The 14,356-nt window shown below is 46.5% G+C and overlaps 1 protein-coding gene across 1 annotated transcript in view; it reads left to right on the top strand.

The window, feature by feature from the left end:
* The first annotated feature begins 4,185 nt into the window (after window positions 1-4,185).
* The window catches only part of LOC144598809 (sodium/potassium-transporting ATPase subunit alpha), a 49,038-nt gene continuing 38,867 nt past the window's right edge, over window positions 4,186-14,356 (top strand). The window contains exon 1 of the mRNA XM_078409254.1: window positions 4,186-4,358. Within this exon, the coding sequence (XP_078265380.1) occupies window positions 4,347-4,358 (12 nt within the window). The 5' untranslated portion in view covers window positions 4,186-4,346. The remainder of the gene's footprint in view (window positions 4,359-14,356) is intronic.

The following is a 14,356-nucleotide window of genomic DNA, read 5'->3' as shown; positions in this document are numbered from 1 at the left end:
CCCTCTGCCTCACAGTGCCAGCGACCAGGGTTCTATCCTGATCTCGGGTGCTGACTGTGTGGAGTTTGCACATTCTCCCTGTGACCGTGTGGGTTTTCTCCAGTTGCCTTCCACATCCCAAAGACGTGCGTGTTTGAAGGTTAATTGGCCTCAGTTAATTTCCCCTCTGTATGTAGGGAGAGGATGCAAAAGTGGGATAACATAGTACTAATGTGAACGGGTGACCGATAATTGGCGTTAACTCAATGGGCGGAAGGACCAGTTTCCATGCTGTATCACTAAACTAAACTAAACTAAGTTTAGTTAGGGTCCAAAGAAGGGCTCTGACCCAAAATGTCACCTATCCATGTTGATGGTAACATGTCGATGGTTGGTGTGGACTTGGTGGGCCAAAGGTTCTCTTTGCAATCTGTCTCAGTAAACTAAACGAAGTTTCATTAGTAACTGAAGAAGAGATCCAACCTAAAACATCATCTATCCATATTCTCCAGGGATACTGCCTGACCGGCTGAGTTACTACAGCACTTTGTTTCCATCTTAAACTATATTTATATGTATTTATTTCTTAATACATTAGGAATTTATAGTATACTATACGAACCGTGGACCCATTGGGTCCAAACCTCTCCTGAATGATAAACTTCTAAACTCAATTTTATTTACCCCAAAAGTGCTCAGCAAGATCCCAGGGTCGAGGGCCGCTGCCGGGGCCGGCAAGCCATCCCCAACTGGGCACGCGCGGATACCGTGCCGGGCAACCCTCCCGCAACTGACGACCCGTGGACCTGTTGCCGGCTGGGGAGTCTCCCCCGGGGCCAGGGAGTCTTCCCCGGGGCCAGGAGTGGATAAGGGTGGAGAACAGAGGGGAGAGGGAGCCACTCACCCCAGCCCCGGGGGGCCATTGCGGCGGCCAGTGGCAGTAGTGTGGCCGCAAGGCGTTGCCGCAGGATCGTCCAGCCGGTGGCCATCTTCTTTGACCCTCTGCCGCCGTGCTGCACCATGGGTGGAAGGTCAGATGCGGGGCACGCCGGGACGGGCGCCGGTCCTCCCGCCGCTGCTGCGCAGGTGCGCCACCGCCATGCCCGGAAACCCTCCCTCGTTGTAACGCCATATTAGAGCAAAATGGCAATCTCAAAATGGCGATCTCATATATGACCCGTTGAGTTCCCATTGTGACACCAAACACGGAAGTATTACGGCGCAGGTGCGGCTGCCGGACGCGGCAAGTGGGAGCGATTTATTAAAGTTTAAAAAGTGAATAACTTTTAAAATATAATACCAATTTGAACGAATCTTGCTACTGCACACCGCAGGCCAATGGTGAGTAAGCTGCCCCAAAAATTGTTGCACTATCATGGAGTTTTAATTGTATTACGGGAACATACATACAAATATATATACATACATCCAAGATGAGAGTTTTAGTAATATACTAGACAAAGTGGTACAAATATATATACATACATCCAAGATGAGAGTTTTAGTAATATACTAGACCAAGTGGACCCGTTGGGCCCATTCCTCGTAGAGGGGGGACAGGGAAGGGGAGAGGGTGTCACTGAGCAAGCCATGAACCCAAAGCCTTTCCTGTATTGGTGTAGCACCCTCAACACCCCCACTCAATCCCCCTTATACCCCCCTCCTCCCCCCACTGACCCACTCCATCCCCCCTACCCACACCCACTTGCCCCTCTCCTGCCCCCACCCCCACTTGCCCCTCCCCCACTTGCCCCTACCCCCACTCCCCCAACCCTGCCTCCACCTCCATTTCCCCATCCCCACCCCTATTCCCCCCTCCCCTCAATCCCAGTCGCACCCACCTCCCTCCCTTCCCCTCACACCCACTCTCCCTGCCCACATCCCACTCTCCCCCCACCCCCAATCTCCCCTCCTCCCTACCCCCACTCTCCCCTCCCCCACTCTTCCCTCCTCCCCACCCCCACCCGGCCCTCCTCCCCACCCCCTCTCTCCCCCCCACCCCCACCCCCACCCCCACCCCCTCCACCCCCACTCTTTCCTCCCCCACCCTCCCTTTACCCCCACCCCCACTCTCTCCTCCCCCCACCCCCTCCCCCCGTCTCCCCCCTTCCCCACCCCCACTCTCCCCTCCCCCCACTGTCCCCCTCCCCCCACTGTCCCCCTCCCCCCACCCACTCTCTCTTACCCCCACCCTCCCCTGCCCCCACCCCCACTGTCCCCCTTCCCCCCACCCCCACTGTCCCTCTTCCCCACCCTTCCTCCCCCACCCCCACTCTCCCCCTCCCCCCTCCCTGCCACCCCCACTCTCCCCCCACCCCCCACTTTCTCCTCCCCCACCCCCTCCCCCTCCTCTCCCACTCTCTCCTCCCCCCCACCCCCGCTCCCCTCCTACCCCCACCCACCCCTCCACCCACTCGGACCCCACGCCCACTCCCCTCCGTGGATGCGTTGGCGGCAAAAGCCATTTACCACTGGCCGTGCGTGCAGGGAGGACGAGGGAGCGCCGGGGTGCACCTGTGGCCTGGTGGAGCTTGGACTACTCGAGGCGGACAGCGCGGCGGATGGGACCTGGCAGAGGTGGGAGGCGCACAGTGCGGCTGGGCCCAGGCGAGCTGGGACTACTCGAGGCGGGCAGCACGTCGACGGCCCGGCCGAGCTGGGACTACTCGTGACGGGCGGCGGCGGCTTGACCCGGCAGAGCTGGGACTACTCGGGGCGGGTGGCGGGCAGGAGCGGATGTAGCGCATAAGATGGCGAAGCATGAGGAGGAAGAGGAGGAGAGCGGCCGGCATTTTTCTGGAGTCGCGATGAGCCGTCGGTGGAAGCGGCCCTCGGCGACGATGCCGTCGGTGGAAGCGGCCGCTGAAGAAGGAGGGGAAGAAGGTGCCTGCTGGGGCTTGTGTTGCGTTGATGGTATGGGGCGCTGGGCCCGAGCGGGAGCGGGGACTCGAGGACGCCGGCGTGGGTTGAAGGGACGGAAGGGAAGGATCAGTGGGCCATCAGTCCGACCATCTCCCTCCTGGCCCCGCTGCCGGCGGCCATCTTGTTTGGGCGAGTGAGGATAGAATTGAAGTGCGTGCCCCATTGTGACGTCATACGTTGAGTACTTTGAAAATTTGGTTAGAAAGGAAATTTTTAAACTTTAAAATCTCTCTAACTTAAAAAATGTAAAACAATTTAAATAAAACTTGTTATAAACAGTCGCCAGGACAGTGGTGATTAAGGTGGTGCTACAATTGTGGCGCTATGGTTTACCGTTTTGGCTGTAACCAAATGTCCACAATTATTAGATGGTCTATTAAAAATTTCGAATGTATTAAGAGCTAAAATTCTCAGTGTCCTTACCTTCAATATATGCTTTCAATTCCTTACCTTCAATTATATCAGATTGATCCCTGGGATGGCAGGACTTTCATATGAAGAAAGACTGGATAGACTAGGTTTATACTCGCTGGAATTTAGAAGACAGAGGGGGGATCTTATTGAAACATATAAAATTCTTAAGGGGTTGGAGAGGCTAGATGCAGGAAGATTGTTCCCGATGTTGGGGAAGTCCAGAACCAGAGGTCACAGCTTATGGATAAGGGGGAAGTCTTTTAGGACCGAGATGAGAAAACATTTCTTCACACAGAGAGTGGTGAGTCTGTGGAATTCTCTGCCACAGAAGGTAGTTGAGGCCAGTTCATTGGCTATATTTAAGAGGGAGTTAGATGTGGCCCTTGTGGCTAAAGGGATCAGGGGGTATGGAGAGAAGGCAGGTACAGGTTATTGAGCTGGATGATCAGCCATGATCATATTGAATGGCGGTGCAAGCTCGAAGGGCCGAATGGCCTACTCCTGCACCTATTTTCTATGTTTCTATATCTCAATGTAATAGGATTGTCAACCCCAGTGGAGTGACAGCCTCCCTCTGACACAGACGCCCATCCATCACCCCTCTGACACAGACGCCCATCCATCACCCCTCTGACACAGACGCCCATCCATCACCCCGCCCCGCCCCGCCGCCACAAAGACGAGACATGATTGGACAAGTGGCCCGTCCATGTCATGGTTGTTAGGCAAACCCGGCCGTGCTATTGGCCACGGCGGTTGTGTGGGGCGGGGCATGACGGGTAGGGTAGGGGCGGGGCGGGGCGGGGCGATGCTGAGCGAGGTTACTTAAGAGACGGCGAGACGGTGCTCTCGCCACTTCTTTCATCCGGTTCCGGCGGCGGCAGCAACAGCGCCGAGGAAACTTTTACCGGCCACGTGTGAGAGCAGGAGGGCGGAGGCGACAACCGCTTCACCTCAGTCGCTTTTTAGTAAAAAAAAGTTTTTATTTATAAATCCGGCGGCACTCGAAAAGAAAAAGAAAGGAAAACAAAATGGGGCGCGGGGTAAGTGAAGGCGATGGAGGGAGGGGGATGAGACGCAGGCCCTACCGGGCCCCAGGCTGCCCCTCAACAGTTGCCCTTCACCCTCAGCAGTTGCCCTTCACCCGCTGCTGCTCCGGGCTGCTCGCGAGGGCCCCGTTCCCATAAAACAAATCCTCGCCCAACAAACACCTCGGAACGGCCGCCAATGCTTCCTCTCACCCCGCGGAGCTGGAGGTACCCGACTCCCTTTGGGTGATGTTTTGTTTTGGGGGTGGAGAGGTTTCGCCTTCGCCAGCCTTTCTCTCCCAACAGGTGAAGTTGTTGATATCAGCTCTGAGTTGTTAAAGTTACTGATCTCGGCTCTGACCGGTCATTAAGGCAACTTTGGGTGATATTTCTTGAAGGGTTTCATTAGTCTTTATTTCCCAGCAAGCGATAAAGTTGTTGATCTCGGTTCTGAGATGATAAAGTTGCTGATCTCGGCCCTAAACAATCAATCAATAGATTGATAGGATATTTGTTGAGGGATTTTGCTCGTCCTTATCTCAAAGCTCCGAGTTAGTGTTGAAGATGCTAATTTCAGCCCTGTCTAATCAATGGATTGATAGGGCCCTTTAGGGGGTTATTTTTTTAGGGGTTCCACTAGCCTTTCCCAACAAGTGATATAATTGTTGATCTCAGCTCTTAGTTAATGATAAAGTTGTTGATCTCAGCCGTAAACAGCCAATAGATTGATAGAGCCCCGAAGGGTGTTAAGTCGTGAAGTGTAACACTAGTCTTTCTCCTGCAACAAGATTGATGGAGCCACTTTGGGTGATATTTCTTCATGGGTTTCACCAGAGTTTTTCTCCCAACAGGTGGTAAATTTATTGATCTCAGATCTGAGTTGATAAAGTTCTTGATCTCCGCCCTGAACAGTTACAATTGATAGGATCCCTTTGGGTGATAATTTTTGAGGGGTTGTGCTTGCCTTTCCCAATGGGTGATAAAGTTGTTGCTCTCAATTCTGACTTGATAAAAGTTATTGATCTTAGCTCTTCATTATTAATGTTGATCTCAGTCCTATACAAGGCAACCCAAAATGTAACGGTCACTTGGTGCACAGCAAACATTTCTAAATGATTGTAACTAACACCCAAGAGCAATTTCTTTTTTGGTAGCAGCTAATTGTTAACTGGTGATAAATTACCAGTTCTTCAAATGTATTTTTTGCTGTTCTTCAAAATAATATCACGATCTGTCCACCTTGGAAGCCAGAATAGACTATGGTTTTAGATTTTATTTGAAATGGCAACTCAGCATTGAAGTCTCAGCTGAGATTGTGCTCAAAAGGATATTGTGGGAGTTGAACTTGCTGCCATTGTCTTGTACAAGAACGCTACAGGTGATAAAGCCTTTAAAAAAAAAAAGAAAAACTGGAGAATTAGGATTCATCTCTAGAGGCTTAGAATTAAAAGGCAGAGGAGGCATGTTAAATCTGAATTAACAATATCGCCTTGCTAGGCAGATCCTAGTTCCATCGCCAGGATGAAGGGTCTTTGTGGTCAAGTTAAGATTCTGATATTTTTAAATAACTTTGAACTTCAAGGTTACACGATGATACCCGAAAGGAACATGGCGACTCTTGTGCGCTGCTTCAGCGCAACCTACCGTTCTTACTCGTGTACTTGAGAGTGATGGTGCCTATGTATAGTCGATTTTTTTCCTGGGCTATATGCAAAAAAGTCACATGGGAGAGCATATTGTGCTGGGGATATTTGGACTCAAGCAGGTTGTCGAGAAGTATGTGAATCGCAAATGCTGGAAAGTGCAAGGTCATATACTTTGGAAAGAGAAATCGAAAGGCAGACTATTATCCAACTATATTTTGCAAATGAAACTAGTTAGATGTCCATTGGACAACTACAAAGAGATTCTCTGAACTCCATATTTTGAAAAGGTTTTGCAGGATTTGATGATGCAAAAAAAGTAGAATCAATTTGATGTGTAAGAAAATAACTGCAGATGCTGGTACAAATCGAAGGTATTTATTCACAAAATGCTGCAGTAACTCAGCAATGCTGCAGTAACTCTCAGGAGATGCTCCTTCTCTCCTGGGATGCTGCCTGACCTGCTGAGTTACTCCAGCATTTTGAGAATCAATTTGATGAGCATTTTGAGCAATTCTAATTTTGAGACGAGAACAGAGAACGTAAATTTGAATCTCTTTGTAGTAGTAGGGATATAAATTGCTACTTGCTGGAAATAAATGGAGTGTGAGAATGTGACTGTTTGTGTTGCTCTACAACAGTTGACTCGGTAGGCCCAATAACTGACTTTAAATCCAAGAGGAAAATTGAGGAAAGACTTATTTATCTGGAGGAAAATAGAATTCGCTGCATCTGGAGGTGGTAAAAGAAACGGTTAAAAAAATTAGTTAATAGCCAGTGAAGTACATGGAATGAAACTCACCGTCACCCACTAAGAATATATTTGTTAATATGGAAGAAGACAATTGCATAGCATAATTGCCAGTGTGAAAGAGAATAGACTCTCCAAATATGTTTAACTTTTGGATTACTTCAGAAAATTCTATGTTTAATTCCAACAAATCCAATGTTTTTGCTACATTCACTATAAGTGTCACCACTTGTAATTACCCAAGTATCTGGAACCCCAGGTAGATAAAGACGCATGGGAGAGCATGTGCCGGGAATATTTGGACTCGAGCATGTTGTAGAGAAGAATGTGAATCGCAAAAGAACTTTAATATTGGAAAGTATCACAAAATGCTGGAGTAACTCAGCGGGTCAGATAGCATCTCAGAGAAGGAATGGGTGATGTTCTGGGTCGAGACCCTTGTTCAGACCGAATGTTGGAAAGTGTAAGGTCATATACTTCGGAAAGAGAAATCAAATGGCAGACTATTATCTAAATATATGTTGCAAATGAAAAGAGCACGTGATTATAAAAAGAAAGCAAGCAGGTGCAGTGAGGAATAAGGAAGAAATATTGAGCATTGGCCTTTATGCAAGGAGATTGGAGCCTAGATCTTGGGAAGTATTGTTACAGTTGTATATAGGGTGTTGATGAGGCCACAAAGGAACTGCTTTTCATAGTTTTGCTCCTTTTATTTAAGGATGAATTAATCACAGTCCTAAAAAGATTACTGGATTAATCCATGTGATCTAAAATTGTACCATTGCAGCTACGGACGTGAGATCTGTTTTCTTTGGGGGTTTGGAAGATTGAAGAATTATCTGATCTATCAAGTGGATTTTTAAAGTGGTGCATTTTATTATGGTCAGAGGTTCATACAATGTGCTCAATTGTATTGTTTGCAAATCCATGGATGTCGCAGTTGTGATGTTGGCAACTGTATAACATAACATAACAACACTTTATTGTCATTCGGCACAACACCGAACGAAATTTCAGCAGTCACAAGACACAGCAAAAAAGAAAAAAACACAGGACACCCGACCCCAACACAAACATCCATCACAGTGACTCCAAACACCCCCTCACTGTGATGGAGGCAACAAAACTTCCCCTCTCTTCCCCCCGCACCCACGGACAGGCAGCTCGACCCCTACCGAGGCAACCGACACGCACAGCCCCCGCAAGAGGATGGAAGGCCCCGCGGCCGAGCCGCCCCGGGCACCGAAACGTCCCGCGGCCGCACCGGGCGATGTTAAGTCCAGCGGCCGAGCCGCGCCGGGCGATGGAAGGCCCCGCGGGCGAGCTGCGCCCCGGGGAAGAGACCTAATAAAAGAAAGGTTTTCCCCCGCCCCACCCCACACCCCCACCACACATACACAGCCAAAAACAGAAACAAAAAAGAAAAAAAAAGAAAAAAAGACAACAGACTGCCAGAAAGGTGCAGCCAACTCCTCCCAAAATAGACTGAATGGAGTTTCAGATTGCTCAAGGCTTTGTGTCCAGGTTTCCACCGTGCCATTTTTCAGGTATCCATCTCAGTTTTAGACCGAATATAGACACAAATGTTGAGTAACTCAGTGGGCCAGGCTGCATCTCGGGAGAAAAGGGAAAAATTATGTTTTGGGTCAGAACCCAAATGTCACCCATCCTTTTCTCCAGAGATACTGTCTGACCCGCTGAGTTACTCCAACATGTGTCCATCTTTGGTATTAACTAGCATTTGCAGTTCTTTTTGTTTAACGTCTGTTTTAGGATTAGGTTTATTATTGTCACATGTACTGAGGTACAGTGAAAAGCTTTGGTTGCATGCTATCCAAACATATATGGATGCAATCAGTTCAAACGTGGATACAAAAGATAGATCAAAGAGGAATTTCCAGCAATTGTAAACTTAAAACTTGTTCTCGATTCAGAGGCTGCCAAAGTATGAAATGTAGTGAGATGTAACTGAAAACTGAGGGGACAAAATATAGATGTTTAAAATTAATGCTATTGCACTGCAAAATTGCAGGTTGAGCCAGTGTGATGTATTCCTTAATAGATCAAAATTTATCTTTTCTCCATCTAAGCACACTCTGCAATATAAATTTGCAGTAGGCAGCTGGTTTGGGCTTATTCTGTGACCAAGTTTATCATGTGCTTGATAAAAAATGAAGTTTAATCCAATTGCTTTTGCTGCTGATTCTTTGATTATTTTTTGGAGAAAATAAAATAGTTGACCACTATTTCCAACTTTTTAGAGTGGGGTATAACAGACCTACTATATACTTACACAAAACACGCTGCAGCCTTTCAGTTTGTAATAGTCTTGTTTTAATTTTTCATGTTTTTTGGATTCCACGCTAATTATCCTGTTCCATATAAAGCATATACAGCATATAATCCTTCAACACTTTCGCCACCTCCAACAGGATCACACTACTGGCCACATCTTCCCATCTCCACCCTTTTCTGCTTTCCGCAGAGACCGTTTCCTCTGCAACTCCCTAGCCAACTTTGTGCACGGTGACGCAGCGGTAGAGTTGCCGCCTTACAGCGAATGCAGCGCCGGAGACTCGGGTTCGATCCTGACTACGGGCGCCGTCTGTGCGGGGTTTGTACGTTCTCCCCATGACCTGCGTGGGTTTTCTCCCCGTTCTTCGGTTTCCTCCCACACTCCAAAGACGTACAGGTATGTAGGTTAATTGGCTGGGTAAATGTAAAAATTGTCCCTGATGTGTGTAGGATAGTGTTAGTGTGCGGGGATCGCTGGGCGGCGCGGACCCGGTGGGCCGAAGGGCCTGTTTCCGTGCTGTATCTCTAAAAATCTTTAAAAAAATTAAAACGTCCCTTCCCACCCAAACCACCCCTCCCCAGGTACTTTCCCCTGCAACTGTAGGAAATGCAACACCTGTCCCATTACTTCCCCCCTTGACACCATCTAAGGACCTCGACGGCCTTTTCAGGTGAGGCAGAGGTTCACTTGCACCTTCAACCTCATCGCTGTTCCAGGTGTCAACTTCTGCACATCGACGAGACCAAGTGCATGCTCGGCGATCATTTTGCTGAATACCTCCACTCAGTCTGCCTTAACCTACCTGATCTTCCGGTTGCTCAGCACTTTAACTCCCCCTCCCATTCCCAATCTGGCCTTTCTGCCCTGGGCCTCTTCCATTGTCAGAGTGAGGCCCAGTGCAAAATGGAGGAATAGCATCTCATATTTCACTTGGGTAGCTTACACCCCAGCAGTATGGACATTGATGTCTCTAACTTCAAATAGCCCTTGCTTTCCCCCTCTCTCCATCCCCTCCCCCTTCCTCCCACCAGTCTTACTGTCTCCGACTACATTTACCTCTGTTCCACCCACTCCTCTGACATCAGTCTGAAGAAGGGTCTCAACCCAAAATGTCACCCATTCCTTCTCTCCAGAGATGATGCCTGTCCGGCTGAGTTACTCCAGCATTTTGTGTCTACCTGTTCCATTTAAACATGTTAGTCTATTATTTTAACTGCCTTAGTTTAATTTTTTTACCTTCCAAGGGTGGGGTAATCTAAGCAAAGTTCATGCCACTCATCAATTTAATCCTTTTAAACCTTGGTGTCGTTCTAATTAGTTTTCCCTGTGCCTGTCCAAGGTTAATTGTGCCATAACTGAATTACAGTACTTCAAATTGGGTCTGAGCCAATACAATTTATTTGCACGTGATCCATAATTTTCTTTAGATAATGGCCAGTGTTCTGATCAGTTTTGTGCTTTATGTCATATCCACCCTTTGTTTTCTTTCATTCTGAGATAAGTAAGCCTTTTATCTATTGACAAAGTGAATGACCTAGAACTTTCATATGTTGAGGGCTTATCTTCCCTAGATTTCATTTAGTTTTTCTCTCTGTCGCTTCCTGTTATTAAACATACAACATGCTTGCTTCCCAGCACAGTGTTAATGAGGCTCAGTATAGATCTTCCAGAAAGTGCTATTTTACACATTATAACAGTTGAAAAAAAGTAAATTAATTGAACAGTGACTATTTTCTTTCATATTGTTCCATAAATTTGTTGTTTTTTTCTTTGTGCTGCAATATTCATTGAATTTATTAAAACCACCAATGTATCAGCATCTTTCAGTAATGACTGAAGATTTCATAGCAGTAACTAATGGCACCAAGGTACAGTGCCCTCCATAATGTTTGGGACAAAGACCCATCATTTATTTATTTGCTTCTTACTCCACAATTTGAGATCTGTAATAGAAAAAAAAATCACATGTGGTTAAAGTACACATTGTCAGATTTTAATAAAGGCCATTTTTACACTTTTTTTCACCATGTAGAAATTACAGCAGTGTTTATACATTGTCCCCCCATTTCAGGGCACCACAATGTTTGGGAATGAAAGTAGTCATGTTTAGTATTTTGTTGCATATCCTTTGCATGCAATGACTGCTTGAAGTCTGCGATTCATGGACATCACCAGTTGCTGGGTGTCTTCTCTGGTGATGCTCTGCCAGGCCTGTATTGCAGCCAACTCTTGCTTCTGCTTGTTTTGGGGGCTAGTCCCCTTCAGTTTTCTCTTCAGCATATACAAGGCATGCTCAATTGGGTTCAGATCGGGTAATTGACATGGCCACTCTAGAATTGACCATTTTTTAGCTTTGAAAAACTCCTTTGTTGCTTTAGTTGTATGTTTGGGATCATTGTCTTGCTGTAGAATGAACTGCCGGCCAATGGGTTTTGAGGCATTTGTTTGAACTTGAGCAGATAGGATGTGTCTATACACTGAAGGCTTTTGAGTACTTCCTGACATATCGTAAAGTTGGATATTTCAATGTAGAATTTGGTGAACACTATCTGAATGAATTTTAAGAAAGCACTTGACTAAAATACTCGGATAGTTGTCAAAATATGAGAACTCGTGGAATAGAAGGACCATTGTTGGGTTGGGTAAAAATAATTGGCAAAAGGGCAGATTCCAGCAAGTCAAGGCAAATAGTTCTTTTTCAGAATGGAGGATGGTGGTTATTGGTATTTTCCATGGATCAGTGGTCGGACTACTCCATGAATAATTTACACTATTCCAACAAATGACATCAGCAGTTATTAAACTGTTTATCAAACTGGAGTGTGGCTAACAGTGAGGATGGTGCCATTTGATTTTAGCGGGCAGAGCTCTAAAATGTGTGCATATACAAAGATAAATTGCAATCTGTCTTCGTAGGTCTGAGAAAATACCAAGAACTATAGAAGCAGTATTTAGCAAAGTGTATTACATTTCCATGAATCGTGATATTGAGAACTTAAACAAAGAAGTCGTATTGCACTATTGCCTTAAAGTTTTGGTTCAATCACAGTACTCATTTCTAGCTGTTGCCTTTAGCAAGGCTGTTAGAGGATGCAGAGGAAGTTTACCAGAATGGATAAGGAATTTTATCTGCAAGATTAGATAGAAGAAGCAGGGTTTATGTAGGTTTTTCATGTAGCAAAGGATGATAAGTGGAGATTTGAGAGGTGTGAGATTGTGAAAGCCTCAGCTGACATGGGTAGAAACAAGGACTTGCAGATGCAGGTTTACAAAAAAAAGTGCACAAAGCTCAAACTATGGTTTGTACATAACGCAATGGAGGAAACGCGTGCAGCCTTTGTCTTTGGAGCATGTGTTGGTCATTTGGATGACCTTTATTTTTCAGAATTTTATTGTATTTATATCCTGTATATTCTTTGCAGTGTGATAGCCTGGGGTGTTGAAATGCTAAAATATTCACATGAGACTGGTGATTTCTTGTATGTAGTTTATTTATTCAAGGGAGTATTTAGACCTTGAAACATATTGTTTCTGTGCACCCTAAGGAAGCAGTTAATATGCAAGAAGGAACTGCAGATGCTGGTTTAAACCAAGGATTGAAATAAAAAGCTGGAGTAACTCAGCGGGACAGGCAGCATCTCTGGAGAGAAGGAATGGGTGACGTTTCGGTTTGAGACCCTTCAGACTGTTTAGGGATAAGGGAAAAGAGAGATATGGACAGTGATTTGGAGAGGTAAAGAACAATGAATGAAAGATATGCCAAAAAAGTAACGATGATAAAGGAAACAAGCCGTTGTAAGCTGTTTGCAGGGTGAAAATGAAAAGTGAGTGCAACTTGGGTGGGGGGGGGGGGGGGGAATAGAGAGAGAGAGAGGGGGAATGCCGGGACTATCTGAAGTAAGAGAAATCAATATTCGTACCACTGGGCTGTAAGCTGCCCAAGCAAAATATGAGATGCTGCTCTTCCAATTTGCGCTTAGCCTCACTCTGACAATGGAGGAGACCGAGGACAGCAAGGTCTTTGTTGGAATGGGAAGGAGAATTAAAGTGACCAGCAACCGGGAGATCAGGTTGGTTCATGTGGGCTGAGCGAAGGTGTTCCGCAAAACGATTGCCCAGTCCGCTTTTGGTCTCGCCGATATATAAGAGTCCACATCTTGAACTACGGATGCAGTAGATGAGGTTGGACGAGGTGCAAGTGAACCTCTGCCTAATCTGAAAGGACCGGCGGGGTCCCTGGACAGCGTCGAGGGAGGAGGTGTAGGGACAGGTGTTGCATCTTCTGTGGTTGCAGGGGAAGGTACCTGGGGAGAGGTGGTTTGGGTGGGAAGGAATGAGTTAACCAGGGAGTTGCGGAGGGAACGATCTCTGCGGAAGGCGGAAAGGGGTGAAGATGGGAAAATGTGGCTAGTGGTGAGATCCAGTTGGAGGTGGCGGAATTTTTGGAGGATTATGTGTTGTTTGCGACGGTTGATGGGTTGGAAGGTAAGGACTAGGGGGACTGTCTGTTGCGACTACCCCTCCCGAGTCACACTAGCTTCTCATTTTCACCCTACAAACAGCCTGTTGCCTTTATCATCGTCACTTTTTTGCATATCTTTCATTCATTGTTCTTTTTTTCTCCACATCCCCATATATATCTCTCATTTCCCTTATCCCTAACCAGCCTGAAGACCCGAAAAGTTCCTTCAGGAAAGAGATGAGGAGGAATGTCTTTGGTCAGAGGGTGGTGAATCTGGAATTCTTTGCCACAGACGGCTGCGGATGCTAAATCAATGGATATTTTTAAGGCAGAGATAGATAGATTCTTGATTAATATGGGTGTCAGGGGTTATGGGGAGAAGGCAGGAGAATGGGGTTAGGAGGGAGATGTAGTTCAGTCATGATTGAATCGCTGAGTAGACTTGATGGACCGAATGGCCTCATTCACACATGATCTTACTACTAATATTGCCAAGGTTGCTCCATTCCATAAGAAATTAGAACCTTAATTCTTCACCAACTGGTCATTTGTGTGGGGTTAATTTTGACACGCCCTTTGCCTATGGATTAAGGGAGAGAGTAGATCATCGTAATGATGTTCTTAGCAAATTAGAGCTGCCTATGAAGTTAATTATGACCTGAAGTTGATCTGATATCTTGCATGCCCCACCCATGGCAGGAAATGAATGATGGCAATAGTGCTTCTAAGGCTGGGTGACGTTACTAGTGGAGCAGGCTGCATCTGTGGAGAGAAAGAAGTTGGAAGTCATTTACAGGCTCTCATTCTATATGTATATTAATTCATTATATTGATCATGCCAGCAGAAAGTGTTCATTTTGT

This window comes from Rhinoraja longicauda, chromosome 12, assembly GCF_053455715.1.
Source record: "Rhinoraja longicauda isolate Sanriku21f chromosome 12, sRhiLon1.1, whole genome shotgun sequence".
Taxonomy (NCBI): domain Eukaryota; kingdom Metazoa; phylum Chordata; class Chondrichthyes; order Rajiformes; family Arhynchobatidae; genus Rhinoraja; species Rhinoraja longicauda.
Note: the sequence above shows the minus strand (reverse complement) of the source record. Positions and strands in the feature narration are given on the sequence as shown.